Genomic DNA, 18,199 nt, shown 5'->3' on the forward strand with positions numbered 1-18,199 from the left:
TTATGATAGCGATATATTGCTATACTATAAGAGTTGCAAGGATTCTCCTGCCGACAATTTACTTAATGTTGTGTTTCATGACACTACGAATACAATCACATGACAGATTTCATTGCAGAACTTTGATTATCTTCTTCGAAACATTTTTTTTTATTATTTAAAACAAAAAATGAAAACAAAAACAAAACAGAAACAGAGACATTCAAAAACAATAAAACAAAAACAAATGAAGTAATAGCCAAGAAAACAAATTGTTACAGATGTACCACTTATTTCACAAGAAATTAAAATCATTTCACCCACGTTTGAAAAAACTGAAGTCAAAACAAAACAAAACAAAACAAAAAACACTTATGTCAAACACATATAAGGAAATAGAGGACTTTCTTGATTTTTTGAAAATACAATGTATGTACGGCGTGTTTACATATACTTGTTCCTATCTGAACGTTTCAATGGTATACCCTTATAGTGCACATAGTACATGTTTAACACGGGGATCAGGCTAAAACGGGCGTGTTAAAGGCTTCAGGTAACTTAATTGCCTGTTAAATTTCCAAATGAGAACTTAAATGCATTTGTTGCTCATAACAAAATTTAATAACAATTGTCTGCTATATGTGCATGTACATAAATAAACAAATACAAGTAGATTTCTGTATAGACTTTTTGACGCGTATCTCTCCTGCAAAGTTATACTGCATTGATTACTCATTTTTATTTCTTCAGAAAATAATTCTTACTTAAAGTCCTCTTTATTTAAGATACTAGAAAGCAAAACATGCTCCATACCATTCAATTTGAAAAGTGTTCAAACCGTTGTCTATTCTTATGTTAACTGAAATAAAAATATAACGGTATCTTTAACTTTGGTGACATATATAGCTCGTTCCAAATCCAAATTTGAACGACTAAAATAAGTAAGTAACGAAACGTAATCCCACAATTGTTCCCATTATATGGTTGCAAAATCTTCCGCGCCTCTAATCATGTGATTTATGAATTTAGCTTAATTAGGTGCTTAAAAATAAGGAAATGCACATAATTGTTACATGTAGATACCAGAAATTTTATTTATTTTGTTTCCATGCCAACCATTACTGAATTTAATATGAACTCTAAATAACTTTGTTCTCCATTATTTAAGACCTAAAGTGCAACATCATATAGATTTATTTGTCACAGTTCAAATACTGCTTTTAATATTCATCTTCAAAAAGATTATAAAAGTACCTTTTATCTGTGGCAACATCCCTTCAGCACCTGCGTATGGAGTGTTCATATCACAACTCATACATTATGCCGTAACTGTGCAGACTTTTTGTATCAGGCTAGAATTCTAATAAATAGGCTTTTGAAACAGGGTTATGTTGCTACAAGATTGAAGTCATCACTAGAGAAGTTTTATGGTCGTCATCATAAACTCGTGGATCGTTATTGTGTATCCATCTCCACTATGAAAACTGATTTATTCGAGGGGTCATTGTTAACCTTTCCTTGTTTGTCTACCCCTAACTTGACTTTTGAATGAACAACGCGGTGGATGTTTCTAGAAAAGCAGAGGACGCTTACGATACAGGTGCACTTGGTCTATGCTCCCAGGTTTTAGTGGAGTCCGAGGTGCTCATTTGATTTTGTTACTTTATATACTCTCAAGAACATGATACACACCTTCTCAAATGCACTCTTGACCATGAAAAATCATTCAATTATTCTGTTCGTCTGTATGCAATATATCAAACTGAGAAATCACATTCATACTTAGCGGAGAAACCCTTCCTATAATGCGCCCAACAACACCTGTGTGTAAGGTTCACGGAATTTAAAACACTGCATGTAGTAAATACATGTATACGTACATATTGTCTTAATGTACATTTGTATCTTACGAGTTAACAAGTTGGTGAGTGTATGCAGTCAAAACCTTTAACATCTTTGCAAATGCAAACGCATGAAGCTAATAAATCTATTACAATAATTACATTTAAACTAAGTAAAACCTCAATACAAAATATTTACATCAACACAATATTTGATAACACAAAACAAAAAACATAATTTGGTAATCTGGGGGCTACTCGTAGAAAACAAACTTATTTCAGAAATTAGTATCTGGGTGGATCCCAGAAGATACATGAAAGATGTAAAAAATGAAAATACATGTGAACTCAAAAAAGAAAGAAACAAAAGTACATTGTATCTGTGGGAGCCCAGCAGATGCTGTATACATTTTGTGTAATCTTTGACTCGTGCAGGTCCGGGTGTCAAACGAATAGGCCTGCAGCAGCGCTAAGCTTGTCGTAAAAGGCGACTAAATAGTGCTCAGAACCTTAGCTGGGGGGGGAGGCTAGGGCGCTTTGCCTACAGAGCAACTGGGTTGTGTGCCCCAGGTGGTCGAATGGGGTACCCCTGGTGTGTTACATGCTGGGGTTGTCAGGCTATAATAAAGAAAACCTGTCAGCAAACCATAATGTTGCACTGCGTTGGGAAAGTTGCCACGTTCCTCGCACGTGGAAGAACCCTTCTGTGGTACTCTCCCGGAGTAGGAACCATAGGGCTCCGCAATAGGAGGCTAAATTGCCCGACCCTACTCACCTCTCTCTATTTCCAGTGGCAGTCAAAATTTGTCGACCCCATTATCCTTGTGTCCCATCCCATTTTTCATTTCATTATCAATTCATGTTCATGTTATCATCCACTTCATGTTGGATATATTGAAATATTGCTGCTCGGGCATTAAACACCAACAAACAAACAATAGTACCTGGGGGAGCCCGGCAGACGCGCCTACATCCTAAATCTTAGTGTCTGGGGGAAGCCCGGATGACACACCTACAACCTTATCTCAGTACCTGGGGGAGCCCAGCAGGCAAGCCTACGTCCTAAATCTTAGTGTCTGGGGGGAGCCCGACAGACACACATACTGATGTTTGGAGGCTGTGGACTAGATATCGGGGGGAGCCCGGTAGATGCCACAATTGATTTCTAACCATTGAAAATCTGTAAGGAAGTAAAGATAACCTGGGGGTAGCCCAGCAGGTTAATAACATAAAAGCCTTTGTGCAATATGAATTGGGGATTATAATTCCAGAAAATGGAATTGAAATCACTGAAAACATTTAAATACGTAAATTATGAACAAGGAGCCCCATAATAAGTGACATGACATTCCAATAATTTCTCCATTGCCAACATGCTTATATCCTAAACCAAATACTGATAAACAGCAAACAATACATGAATATAGTAACAGATAGACAGGTGATGTAGGGGATGGGTGGATTTTAGTTACTTTATGTTCTTTGTTGTGTATGTCTGTTTTCAATGTCTGGTTTTTGTCCTGTCCCTGGATTACATTTTTTTTTTTGGTTCCCTTGATCATTCTTTCAAAAATGTTTTTGCTCACTAAGAACGCTATTTTACGGTAATTTCAATTAACGACTACAAATACGCCACCGTAGATAGGTTATTGTTTTAAATGTTACAACATACAAACTTTACTCTATATTATAAGAGAAAATGAGACAAAAGCAATTTTGCTATATAAAGAGAAATGACCTTGAATATGGCTGCAATATCAAAGAAGCGAAAATATAATTCTTTTCATATGTTTTCTATACCCAAAACTTTTGACCATCAAATGATACTTCATGTCCATAAAGTGGTAAAAATGTTAGTATATAGTCAGGTTTAAATAAAGGTCAATGTCACGAGACAAAAATATGTTTATGTAAACAGAATTACGCAGATGACCTTTCAAATGACCTTGAAATGAGAAAATTTAATCCTGTTTTTTCTTCAACAATTTTAACTTGGTTTCTTAAAAGGATTAAGAGTATAAATAAAATTCCTTATAGGAAATTTCTCAAAGATAAAAATGTTTGTTTCCATGGCAACAGGTTTGCAAAAATAAAAAAAAATCTGCTAAGTTCAATGTTACTGTGTCGTATATAATAAATCTAGTCATTTTAACGATATTTGAAAGTTTGAGGTTTCCTCACAGAATGACTCTTAAAATTCCAAAAAGGCGGCCATGTTTTACCGGCGGACACAAAAATGCCATAATGACGGAAAATCTCGGAAACCTAGGTTACTATGAACTCGAAATTGGTAAAATAGTAGAGGTTGGCAATTTAAAACAAAATTATGCAAGACAGAATCGATATGCTGCCAGTTGCTATGCAACCGAATTTTCCCGCCAAAATATCTAAATGCTCCGATTTAGATAAAACTTAGTTTTTAAGAGAGCAAACGACACACCTCAATTTTGAGGCATCGAGATAATTAGAAGTCGCTTTTGCTATGGTCGTGGATTTTCCCGTCACAATAACTTTATGCTCTGATTTAAATGAAATTTTGTTATATGAGTGACATGCCCCACGTTTTGTAAACTTTAATTATTTGTATTATTATTAATTCATTTATTTTCATTTTTGTCATGTTGCCGATATAGAAATATATTCTCATCATTTTTTACATGTGCGGAATTTTAAGTGATTATTTCTTAAATGTGTTTGTGTAAAACTCGTAGATACACACATTTATCGATTTATTGAAGAAAATTGCTATCAGATCAAATTTTAGTCGTTGATAACCGATGTGTTAAGATTCAACATTGTCATAATGTACATGCATTATTTAAATTTCAGTTTCAAGCATTTGAATAGTAGGAAATTATCAGAAGCTTAAATGCATATCTTCTACTCCTAACTATCGTTTCACCCAATAGCTAAAATTTTCAAGACAAATTGTAATTTGTAGTGCACATTAATCACTTAAGAAACGTTTTGAAAGCTACATAGTTACATGTACTTTTAAAAAGAAACCTCATTTTTTAACAAAAGTTTTATAGTGTGTTGTGTGAATGAGGTTACACAAGTAACTTAAAAGACAACCTAAAATAGATAGCATTGTAAATCTAGTAGGAATAATTGTTTTATGTAGTGAAATGCATTAGCTGACTCAACAATCCACACAATACATAATACTTTTTTTTTTATCTGGAATAAAAACGTTTAAACGATAGGACGTCTGAGATCTTTATTTATGTAACCAATTTCTCGTCATGTACACGGAATTGCTTCAATTGTCAGATTTATGACAGGGTTTAAGATACCCATTCACATCAGTCCCTATATTATACGACCCGCATGGTGAATTGTCTGAAAATCTATCAGAACTATGCCGTGGTATTCCTTGATTGTTCTGCTTACGTTTAGAATTACCCTTTCTTAATCCAGGACTTTTAAGATATTTCACATTGTTTTTGTCACTTTCAGTTAAATCAATTGAATTGTTTGAGTTAGTATTATAATATATTGTAATTCGGTTATTTGTGGACATTGTATCTATTTCGTCGCTTATGTCAATTTCTTCATAATGGGCTGCATCTAAGCCACTATCTTGAGCAACGGATAAGTTACCATTTCGTTGTCCTACATGTAAGGTCTGTGATGTTGGGTTAAAGTGTTTGTGACGAATTCCATGTCCTATTACAATACCAGTTATAATTGCCAGCACTATTATTACATAAACACCCCAGTCTCTGAACCACTCTTGGTCACCTAATATAAATTTATAAAAAAAATATCAGTTATTTCTAGCAATTGTATTGTATATAATTTGTCAATTTTCAAATTTTCTTTGCATAGATAGAATTGTATAAATCACAGTAACCTAGCAATTTATATGGACGGGTTGTGAGCGACGTCCTATATATGTAGAATGTAAGACAACAATGTGAAACTATGAATGGCTTAAAAAAGATTCTGACGACAGTGGCTTAATTGGACACGGAAATTGACGATTGCGAAAGTGTAGAGACGCTCTTTAGTCTTTTTAATTTGTCGATTGATACGATTTTCTATTTATTTATTCATTTAATAATATTTGGAAATCATGGGTTGTGTAGAAATGTAGAAAGCTTTTCCAGAAGAAAACCTCATACACTCTCCTCAACGAATGAGACTTCGCCCATAGCAACATGGCGGTGCGCCGTAAACAAAGAATGAGCTACGGCCATCATAGGCATAACTAAAATAATATCATGAATATTATGATATCCAAGAAACCCAAAGGCATGTGGTAATGAATTTAATGAAGTATTACAGTGTAAGTAAGGGGAAGAGAGTATAAGTTTATTAATAAATTATACTGAATCAGTTCACAAACAAAATTTGTCAATATACTTATTTGATAAAGTGTATCACTTTCAACATATTCACTTATAATTTGCTAACTTTTTCAAAATATATTAGCTATAACTCGTTTCGCTGTAAACTTAGTAAAATGTATATATAAATGCAATACTTAACTATCAAGAGATTCAGATTCATGTTCGTCGGATGTCTCCGCTTTAATTGTTGTCATCAGATTTTCTAATTCAAAAAAAGTGAAATCTCAATTACATTCTTATTAATTCTAAAACTGTTTAAGGTTTCTTTTCTTCATACTGATATCGATGAATTAATACAGACAAACATACGGCAAAATACATTGTGCGTGCCATGCCACGAAATCCCGTGAAGCAAAGATTGTATTATACAAGCTAATAACTCATGGCTCTAATACAATTTCATTTTATTTTGTTGCTAAATATTGGAATGAATAAATGCCCCGTACCATCTGTTTGAAATGACCGTGCACTCGTGTGATTATATTAACAACGCAAAACAGTTGTATTTTCTTGTATTCTTTTTTTTTTCTTTTTTTTTTTTTTTTCGCTCCGGATAATAATTAAGCCGTTACTCGTTCTAATCAAGGACTCCTTGCTTTGACTTTTTTAACATGCATGCATAACCTTGGAAAAAAGTTTGCACCATGAATGCAGATACAATCAATTCGTGTAATTCGAGATAATAAGATTATTTTTATATTTCCTAGTACATCGAAAAAAGGATATTGTGACTTTTTAAAAGTTGATACCAAACAAATACACTCCTTTAGGTTTCCCGCACGCACGATATCCAAACTACGATAAACGAACGCCCCTAGCGTCCGTTTAAACGCAAGATAGACGCACGATGAAAAAACATTTAATCATTTTGCCAGCGAATCGATATTTTCAAAAACAAATACATGCTTTACATATTAAGAAGCACTCCAAGTTAGAATCATGCGGAATTATATTTTTGATACTTGTTGAAAATATTGTAGATCACAGAAATTGACATATAACCCTGCTAATGGGAGATAAAAAGAAGATACAATGTACAGTAGAATTCAAAATTAAGGGAAATAACTCTGTAAAATAACACACATGATTCTTACAAAGAATACTATTTAACATATTGTTAATTTTATATAAATTTCGGTTTTTAATACACTTTATTAGAAGTACTTAGACGTCATGACCTTTAAAAACTAAAACATTTCGCATAATAAAATATGAATACAACACACCTGATTGAATATTTAGAGTAAAGTATTCTTGGAAACTCGTAGACGGTTTAATAGTTTCTGTAGACATTTCTGTAATAATTGACATGTATGATGCTGAAATAAAGGATTCGAAAAATGGGAAACCGTTTCTATTAATTGGTTAACGAAATATTTTTTTTTATTTTGCGTAATAGGTACAATGTAGCCCACATGTTTACTAACGAATATTACCGTTTGACGGGTACATTCTCCGGATGCTAATTTTGTTGCATTTCAGAGGTTAGACCTAAAACTCTCAAATAAGTAAGGATCTGAGTACATCCCACAAATCAGCCAAAATTTGATATGAGCGTATGCCTACAAACAAGATCAAAAAGATCTGTTTATTCATTTTTTTTTTAAATATTCCAAAACAAATACGTTGAAAATCCGGAATGTTATTATTTCCGTTCAGTCAACGTATTAATTAAAAACGTATAATCGATCGCAGTCAATACCTGGGCTTCTGCTACAGATAAACGAATTACAATCTTAAACAAAGGAAACAAGTCAAGAAAGTAGACCTTAGCTACTCATACATAAACGTGAATAGACAGAATGAATGTTTTGAGGTGTAATGACGCACGCTAATATAATTCGTGTGATACAAAAACAATTTTAAAAAATAGTGACAAGTCTAACGCAACTGACTCACCAAATGAGTAATCAGCCGCCGTAAAATTTCATAACGTAACAACCCTAGGATATGTTTTTCTACATGCACAACTGCATATTGAACGCGGGGAATACCATCCTAAGAAAACTCGATCATCAAAACAACATGATTTCCGGTCAACTGAACGATACAATAATTTTCTTATTCAGTTCTGCAAAACTAAATTCCAGACAATTATTCCGACCCCTCTATATCTGGTACAAAACTGCATTCTATGTTTTTTCTTTGCTGTTGTTGTTGTGTCACGTATAACTTCGAAACAAAATTATATATTTTCTTTCCATTTGGCATTGTTTTCTATAAAAGGGTAAAATTGTTATTCACTAAAATATTGTTTTGTTTCTTCTGTTGAGTGGTATATACCAATTGATGCTAATAGTACAAAATATACTAAAAACCTATTAATTAAGCTCACATACTGTGAATCTCATAACTACACCGAGGAATCATACATGGGCTCTCAAAATTATCCCAATTTCCGCTTAATCACACGTGGGTAAAATTATATATCTAAAATGGTTAGAATATAAGAATACACGTCAGTGATTTAGAGCAAGATATATCGACAAAATCCGTAATTATTGGTTGTAAAATATCATGAATGAGTTTCCATTGCTAAAATTGCCAATTTAAGGAACATACTTCCTTTTGTTTCCAAACTGCTTACACATCCATAAATATGATGGCACCTGTAATAATTGGAGCAAACCTCAGCAATATAAAACAAATTTTGTTTGCGGGGATATAAAAATGATGATAGTTAATCGTTGAGCTCTATTCTCTAAATACATACATACATTATATATGTAGCGTCAGTGTATTTTGTATTCAGAGAAAGTGGTAATAAATAACAGTTTTAAATTTTAAACAAATTACTGTATGCAATAAGGTTTAAACGATGCAAACGATAAAGAGTATTCAATTAAGACTTTATTAATTGTTGTTTGCTGCAGACCTATATTGCATAGATTTTTAATAAGGTGTTTCTTATATTGTCAAACAGGTACAGTCATTTCATTGTGTGTATGTTATGTAGTTTATTCTAATACGCTGTGTTTCAGGAGAAACGGGCACGTGTGCTTTTTATTAGGTTAAATTAATAAATACTTTTCATTTATCCGGCAGTTGCACAGGTAATCACATCGTCGTCCGAATAGTCCGTATTTACATTTCTGTAAACAATTTTTACCAATATATCCCACAGGACACTCTGAAAAAAAAAATATCTGAACTCTACTAATTGACATTAAGAATGTTTTAATTATTTCTGTCATTTCTCTTTAGTGAAATATCAATTGAATATCATAACATATATACAAAGAAATTTCATTCTTGAGTTTTAAAACCAATCATTAAATAACTAAATGTAAGTTTTGTCCTTTTATTCGAATTAAGGGGGAGGGGAAGACGCAATAATTGTCATTTTCCCCCTTTCTTAGTTCTGATATAGATTTAATAGCTCTTTTTTCTTCCTTATTGTTCTTTCAGTGTAGTCAGTTCGGTGAGCCACAGCTTTCGTTGGGAAGGTCACTGAATAGAACTGAAACAGACCGTCTTTAATCTTTTGTAGAATGCAATATAAAAAAAACTGCCTACTATAAAAAAAAATGTTTGTTCTGGCGTTTAATTTATCGAAACCATAATATCGACAAAAGAATCGAGACGTCAATGGTGGGATTATTTAAATGCATAAAAAACATGGTTTCAATGTGCACACAGGAAACAAAAAGATCTTGAAAAAAATATAGTGAACATATAAGCATATCCTGTCACGCCAGGTCAATTGCATGTGAGTATAATCCGGAAATACTCTAGCTAAAATAATACTGCTTCCCGATACGAATCATAAAGGGTCCCGTCAAAACATTTCAAACTTAGGCGATATCATTCAATTCAACAACGTATCATAACTTGAATAAAATAAATGATGCGGAAACGGGAAATATTTAGAGTAGAATATGTATGAATTTTCCAGGATAAAATTGTCATGAATCGATGTAGGCCCTGACATGATTTTCACCCGGAAAAAAAACGGTCTGGAGTTTGTAATGTCGGAAATCATTGTTGTTTTGAGTAGAATTGCGTGTATACCCTAACATTAGTTGTCCTATGTCGTTCTAAAATCTAAATTATGACAATTTCAGTTTCACATATATATATGTTCTAAACAAATGAGGCCAAACATAATGCAAATGTATATCAATGGTGTTAGAAACGTTATTTTATTTTATATTTTACTTGATATTAATTCAGCATATCGGGGTGTTTTACCATTTATGTGATTTCTTTGCCGTTTCGTTGTTGATTATGTGTACTTTCAAGCCTGTTTTAAAGTCATGTCACCCAACATTTCCTTACCTTCTATTATATATAATTAAGCTTCACTTAACCTAAATGTTCTTCAAAACTTTCGACAAACATTATCACACGAGGCGTAATTTTGAAGTTCGATGTTTGTACCGTATCTTTCAACGAAAGTAACAAAGCAAATATACATTATACAGATTCAATTTAATTAAGCGCTTATAATGGACACTCACAACAGGTTTTTCTAGTTATTGTGTACATGTAACTAACATATCACGTACGTACTGAATAAATAGTCAAGTTGATTCAGGAAATAAAACACTTACCTAGACATTTATCAATCAGGGCATTAAAATAAAAACCGTAACAGCAAGCCTTGATAGGAATATTGTTTCGCCTAAAAAAAAGGTCAAATATTAATAAATAGTAAATGTGACCACATTCCAAACCTACTCGAGATCGATATGAGAACTGTTATTTTTATCTCAAAGTGAATTATCGAATCGTCTAACTTCACTATTTTTCTTTCTTTAATTCCTTATTTATTTGAAATTAAATCCTGAATAGTAATTGTTGAGGCGAAACCTAAATACCACTATGAATTGAACAAAAGCAAAACAAAATTGTGATAAAATAATAACTTAAAGACAAAAAAAAAAGCAAAAACGGTTAAACTAAACAAAAATCAGCTCCTATCCTGATGATCCGTAAAAACCCAAACAGAACAAATCTGGAAGAATACCGTGAATGATGCTTATTAATAAATACTCTGGACACTCCACCTCACAAACTATGTAGTCATAATAAAACAAATTTGGCAAACAAAAAGTAAAGATCTCGCCTGTAACTAACCCAAGATGTTCAATACCTATATTAGTATATAAAGTTTGTCAAAATATCAATTCATTACTTTAGTAAAACGTTATGAATAGTGTTGCTTTCAAACATACTGTAATTATATAAACTATAGGTTACACAGGATGTTACACTTGCTAAAATCTGAAATCATATAACTTGATACTTATATTAAGCTGCAAACAAAACCACGTACTTGAAATTACCCTTGAAAATGCCTTTCAAGTGGAAATAAAAATACTGCATCAATCAATAATATGTTGGTTTTTTTTTAACTGTTACACATTGTAACTATAATTTTAGACATTATGACTATAATTTCAGACACAAAAACTTATATTAAAAACTTATTTGAAAGAAGTACAGTTGCTGAAGTTATTTTGTTTACGTTGACCGTTTTAAACTTCAAAATTCAAACAATCGACGAAAACATATTTAAGATTGGACGAGTGAGAAAGAACGAGGTTCCGAGGTAAAATTAAGCAAATCCCGTATTAAGGGGCGATCAATAAGGCTGTAATTGAAGGCTGCTTGTTCTCATTTCTTGAATATGTGGTTTTTTACTATCCCTAAACTACCAAGAAATGTTTTTTTTAGGAGACAACTGTTTTTTTTTTTTTTTTTTTTTGCTAATAATTAAGATAAAAAAATAAATTTCTAGATGCAAATCATACTGACCACAAAATAAACCAATATAGTAATAGCAGTGATAGCACATAACTGTTCATTATACGGTAAAGATAATATTTAATCTATCAGAGTTCAAGTTACCATTTGAGATGACAAACTCCGTCATTAATTCCGTATACAACAACAGAAATGTGAGATAAGAATAGCAATGTCTGAGATACTTCCATTGTTCAAAGAATAGAGCGTAAACATGTCATGAAAGTATCCAATTATCCATATAAAAGTCAGTCGTTAGTAACAATCTGCACGGAAATGATATTATATAATTTGAATACTTTTCCATATAAGGTTATATGCTAAAAAAAACATTAAACCGCCACTTGTGAAAACACATTCAGTTTAATTATAGACGAGGACGAAATCATAAACAGAACAATCACAAAATATATGTTTAAACAAATAGCAAACAGCCAAACGTAGAAAGTTTTAACCAAACCAACCGACAACGGTGATACCCTTATGTTCTATTGTTAACTATTTATTCTTATATGTCACCACCCAAACTGCTCCAGCTTATGGTTATCTGGACAATTCTGGTAATACGAAATTGTCATGAATGGATTAAGACAACCAATAATGCCAACCGTCGTCGCTTTTGATATTTTGTACTGCCTGAAAAATGTGATGGAGCAGGAAGTATCAATTATTGCAAACAACCTTCATTTACCATTGATGTTTATTATTTACAATCATACTACACCTAAAATGGGCAACACTACGGGTGTCTTGCAAAAGAGTGGAATTCCATTAAACCTAGAAAACCTACATTTGTTAGTAAAAGCGTTGCTCTATAAATATTGTTTGTCTATTTTTAACTCCGCTAGACCGAAGTACAGGTGGGCTGTTTTAAAACATTCGCATCCTTCGTGGTCTGTCGACATTTTTTCTTTAAAAATCTCCTCTGAAACCGCTCAATTGAGTACTTTATACCTATTTTTGTTCGTGGGGTACCAATATTTGTGGTTCTCGAAGGTTTAATAAACAACGAAATTTGGTTCCCAACAAAAATGAAATTTCCTATTCGTTTCTATGCTACAGTTGGAAAATCAACGAATTCAAGAATCTACGAACTGATATTTTTCTCTAAACCACGCAAATTGGTACCCATAAATGAAAGTACTTTCACAGTTGTCACTCCCTACTTCCTTGGGTTAGGTATTTTAAGAAATGTGTGGATTAAATTGATCATGGAGGTCAAGGTATTATTTGCAATAGATAAGTCAACATGTAGTGTTTTTCTCGTAAGTCCGGAGATCTTTACAAATGTATCCATCTTGTCGAAGTTGTATGATAATTTCCTTTGATGGACTGAAAGTCAACAATATGGAAATAAATGAGATAAATGACATTAACAAATACATAATTATATTTAGAAACTGGGGACAACGGACCAAGCCTTAAAGTCATTTTCAGCATATCACTTGCAAACTGTAACAAAAAAAGAGAGAAGCTTCCGGAAAATGAAATGTTCCTTAAGACACGGCTCACAAAATTTCTCAGTAAAGTCAAGATTGTGTAAAAAAAACATTTCTTTACAGAAACTGCTCTTAAGGTTGATCATACCTTATATTTCAAATAGATAAATGCTCGTCTTTTTGGAAGATGACCTTGAATGAACATATTTGAGAATTTGGGAAAAAAAACTAGGTCACTTACTTTGATTTCAAGAGAGTTGAGCCTTATAAAGGCATTTTTATATGGGTTCTGTGGGGAATTTCACTGTCTATTTTGCAATCTATAAAAAAAACTTGTATGCAAACTTCCTTCTAAATTCATATGATGAACACTTAACTGACATTTCTTCATATTGTAAAAATGAAAGCTGGGAATCACATCATTTTCAACATAATTCGTTTATTGAATATATACTATTTGTATAATTTTGTAGAATGACAAAAATGTTCAATGTAATAGTATGATCTACCTTAAATGCAACATTTTCTGATCTTAATATATAGGTTATTAAAGCCATAGTAGACAACAAGAAAGTTCCCATTTATGCAATGATAATAGTAGATTGAAAAGCAACACTTTGTTGGTGATAATTTTTTTTAAAAGGCCAAAACAGACTTTTTTGTGTAGTAGAGCAAATCAGACGCTCTAGAGCATCTAAGTGTTGATTCCTGTTGTGTTAGATACGCAGATCTCCGTCATTTGACACTAAAGCATTTTTAAATGCCCGAATTCCTAGAACCATGTAGCATATGAGATAAAAAGGACGCACTTTGTAGTATTCGTGTGTTACATCCACATCATATTGCATAATTCTTCATATAATGAATTACAAATAAAACGAATATGCAATCCTTAATCGTGACAAAGTACATGTATTTAATTTATCGACGAGGAAGCATTCGAATTGACTAACAATAACAAAACAATAAATAAATATTTAAAAATAATATATCAATACATTAACAATAGAATAGAGCAAAACTACGTTCTAAACTTGATGACAAGGGCAATAACTCTAATTTTCCCATTGTCACTAAAACTTTTTTTTAAGGTTCCGCTAAAGAAAAATGTCAGCTGTTAATTTCTGCGTTATAACTTGGCCAAGAAGTTAATTTTGTTATTATTTTCATATTTTTAATGTTATGTTGATATGCCATTTATCACAAATAGTGTAATTATGGAACAAATGTAGTTATTTTGAGAATTTTAAAAAAAGTAGGGTCATCTACTTTTTATTAACAATTGACTTTTATTTAAACTTTTCGTCAGGTTGTCAACGCAATCAGTTGCGAAAATTCAACCATTCTCGATCATTTATATGTACAAATGGTTTCATGCCACATCATCGGCCATATTTACCACGCTTTTTGGGGCAAATTATTTACTTTAATCAAACATTTTTTTTAAAACTGAACTGTTAAGGTTTCAGTCGTAAATATGTAAATAATTTTACTATTAAACGACTGAAAAGTATTTTTATGATTATCTGTGATGTTTGTCGTATGGACACATAATGTATGGAGGGCATTTTCTTACATGTTGTCCTGTCTTTAGCAAACACCACAAATTAGGCTAAAACTTCTGTTTAGGGGATCCCTTAAATAGTGTTTTTTTTTACCCATTTAAGAATAATATTGGGTAGGCATTGCTTTAATCAGTGAGCGCCCTGAGCTTTACCATACATGTACTGTACTGTGCGAGTTTCATAAAAATAATGGCATTGCAAAGAGGGGGTGTCTAACCAGATGAATTTTTTTTTGCTTCACAAATGCAATATTTTTCTATTTGAAAATATGTCTTGTTATTTAATGGGGGAGTTTTTTTCAATAAATGAACAATTTTCCCCCAAAATTCCAACTCCATGAGCATACCCCTTTCCCCTTGCTTTCAAAATGGTCAATCACTTTATAGCACTTCGCATTAATTTACATGTTTTATCCCTTAAAGGCATCTCTAGCAACATCCATTTCAGTTTTGACCTGTCAGATCAATCTGCACAGATATCGGAAATCATACAATTTTCTACATATGGTAAGAATATTTTACACATATCATGTGACGTAAAAAAAATTCAGATGACAGTTGTAAATTCCAAACAAGAAAATGATTGCCTTCCGATCTTAGAAAAGCTATGCTTCAATTTTGATTACATAATCGGAGTTATATTTTTTTCCGAGGCGGGTTAGGTTCTTGACAACAGTGGCACATAAAAGGAAGTATATTTTTATTTTTCTTAATTCTAGAAGAAATATGCGGAATCTTGTCCCATGGAAAAACAGACTGTTGTTGAGACAACTCGTACTATGATAATGATAAAGAAGATATATATGTAAAAGAATTATACTTGATACTTCATGAATTTTCAAAAGACCAACTGGGCCCATCCATAAAACTAAATATAATAGGGACTCAAACCCATTATAATGGAGTAAATGTTAGGAATAAATAAATAATATTTAAAACTAAAGTACGATTGGCTGTTAATATCACTGATCCAAATACTACCCTGAACCATCGAGTATGAATGACAAACTGAAGAAATGACATTGATTTTGAACAAAAGAAGGGATATGGAACAAAGACAAAAAAATGTTAAAATCCATTTAACGGATGCAGAAATTACAAAGTTTAATGCGCGGATAATTGGACAGATTAGGTTTCAAATTCCATACCAATATTAATGAATAATTATCCAATCTTTTGTTGTATTAATTTTTGTCACATTAATATAATATTAACAGGTTTTCTTTAGAAAAGAGCATGTAAAACTGACATTTTGGTAGTGAGTAAAACTGATAGTTGGTACTTTTGGAAAAAAATCAGCAAAGCAGAACGAAATGTAAACTCGATTTTAAATTCATCAAACTAGACTCAGCTCAATATCTGCAAGCGTTTGGAAAAAAAGTTTGGAAAACTTAAATTTCGGTAAATTTGAGGTCTATAACTCTGACAAAAAATAAGTGAAGCAGAACGAAAACCATTGATCTGTAACTCATCAGGATAGACTCACATACCAAAAATCAGCTTTGTATCTGCAAGCATTTAATAAAAAACAGCGCAGAAAACTTATTTTTTTAAATTTCAGTAACGTTTTCAATGTATGTTCAAGGGCCATAACTCGGACAAAAATCAGCCAAGCAAAATGAAATGTTAATTAGATCTGTAACTCATCAAGGTTGACTCGGATATTAAAGTCAGCTCAATATCTGCAAGTGTTTGGAAAAAATGCGAAAAACTTTTTTTCTGGATGGACAGACAGATGGAGTGCAAATGTAAAGTCCCCTTCAGCTAAAGCAAAATGGCAAACAAAAAGAAAATAAATGAACTAGTAGGGGGTCCAGGGGAGGTTTCTTGTGGTGGAAACTCCTTTTCATTGAACAATTGTGTTACAGTTGTTCTTAAGGTACTGTAAAGTTAGTAAATAACAGCCTAGAAGCAACCTTTTTTAACGCCACTGTAACCCTCTCTTTTCAAAATCTCTAGGTCTGTAACAATTGATAAATGTAATGTTTGTCCAGCTGTCCCTGGATTAAAAGACCCTTCTGACAAGTATATGCACATGTACATTGTCAATTTTGAAAAAAAACAAAGTGTATACTTTTATTTTTCAGGCTGTTCTATGGAAAAGGTGACAGATCCATATAAATTCAAAAAAAGTTGTGTAGATGGAGATAGATTAAGATGTAGACCTTAGTTTAGGTATTACATGTATACATCATATAGTTACAGAGTGTAAGTTCAATTGACATGTACATGTAAATGGAAATTACTTTTTGAGTAAATAATATGGAAGATAATACTCACTATATAATTAATTGATGATAATCAGGTGACATTTAATAGGTCGAAGTAAGTCCCTTGCCTGATTGAATTTTACCATTTTTTATGGATTTTTTTTTTCTAATGTGTATTATTTCTTTTGAATTATACCTTATTTTCTCAATTATATTTTTTGCAATTCTTTAGGGTGTTAATGTTAATTATTAATTTTGTAGGAACTCCATATTCATCTACAGAGCTGTATCATTACAGAAACAGCTTAGAAAATCTGGTTGTGTCAAAAGTCACTGTGATAGCACCTCCATTTCTGATTCATTGTTTTAAAATTTTAATGATTTGTAAGTACCAATTAATCTTAGATAGGAAGGATTTTCCTCGAAAATGGTCTAAGGGGTTAACTTTTTTAGAGGGGACAGTGTTAAATAATTAACAATTTAGGCTTGTCGCCTGGATGGGGCCTCTATATTTTGGATCGATTTCTTTAGTAAATGATAAGTAGCAAAAACAAAGCTTGAATAAGATTAATTTAATTTTTTTTTTAAAGAAATCAGTGAAGGCAGGGGGCTACTTTTTATTTGCGGTCATGTATTGGTATGGGTCTGTTGTCGTTGTCTGTAAACACTTGGTTTTTGTGCCATTATTGGAGTACTGGTTGATATTTATAAAATTGTATAACGTTACAAGGTTACAAACTCCAAAAAGAAGGCTGTATTGATTTTTTAGTTTATAGCCCAACCGTTTTAGAATAAGGGGTCTAAAATGGGCATAAAAAGCATTTGATAGAATTCAATTTCATAACTCCTGTACAAGCATAGGAATGTCTATGATATTACTCCTTAATATTCTTTAAAATGGTCAGACTTATATTGATTTTGGGGGTAAAGATTTGTATTTTTCAGAAATTAGGGGCCAGAAACATGCATTTTATTGATGTCCAAACAATGTCTTGACTATTAGGAAATGAATCTCTTTGAAATTGTATTTCAAGGTAATATACATGTACAACGTACCACCAAA

General features: G+C 32.2%; 1 protein-coding gene across 1 annotated transcript; it reads right to left on the reverse strand.

Moving 5' to 3' along the window:
* Positions 1 to 5,007: 5,007 nt before the first annotated feature.
* LOC148607176 (uncharacterized) lies at positions 5,008 to 12,218 on the reverse strand. The gene is made up of 7 exons (XM_088546594.1): positions 12,029 to 12,218; positions 10,729 to 10,799; positions 9,203 to 9,305; positions 8,738 to 8,784; positions 7,402 to 7,494; positions 6,315 to 6,377; positions 5,008 to 5,564 (listed from the first exon to the last, which is right to left on the reverse strand). The coding sequence occupies exons 1-7, from the start codon at positions 12,112 to 12,114 to the stop codon at positions 5,083 to 5,085; spliced, it is 945 nt and encodes a 314-aa protein (XP_088402720.1). The 5' UTR covers positions 12,115 to 12,218; the 3' UTR covers positions 5,008 to 5,082.
* Positions 12,219 to 18,199: the final 5,981 nt, after the last annotated feature.

Source organism: Perna viridis, chromosome 9 (genome assembly GCF_037379345.1).
Source record: "Perna viridis isolate PV_CMFRI_1.1 ecotype Kerala chromosome 9, ASM3737934v1, whole genome shotgun sequence".
Lineage (NCBI taxonomy): Eukaryota > Metazoa > Mollusca > Bivalvia > Mytilida > Mytilidae > Perna > Perna viridis.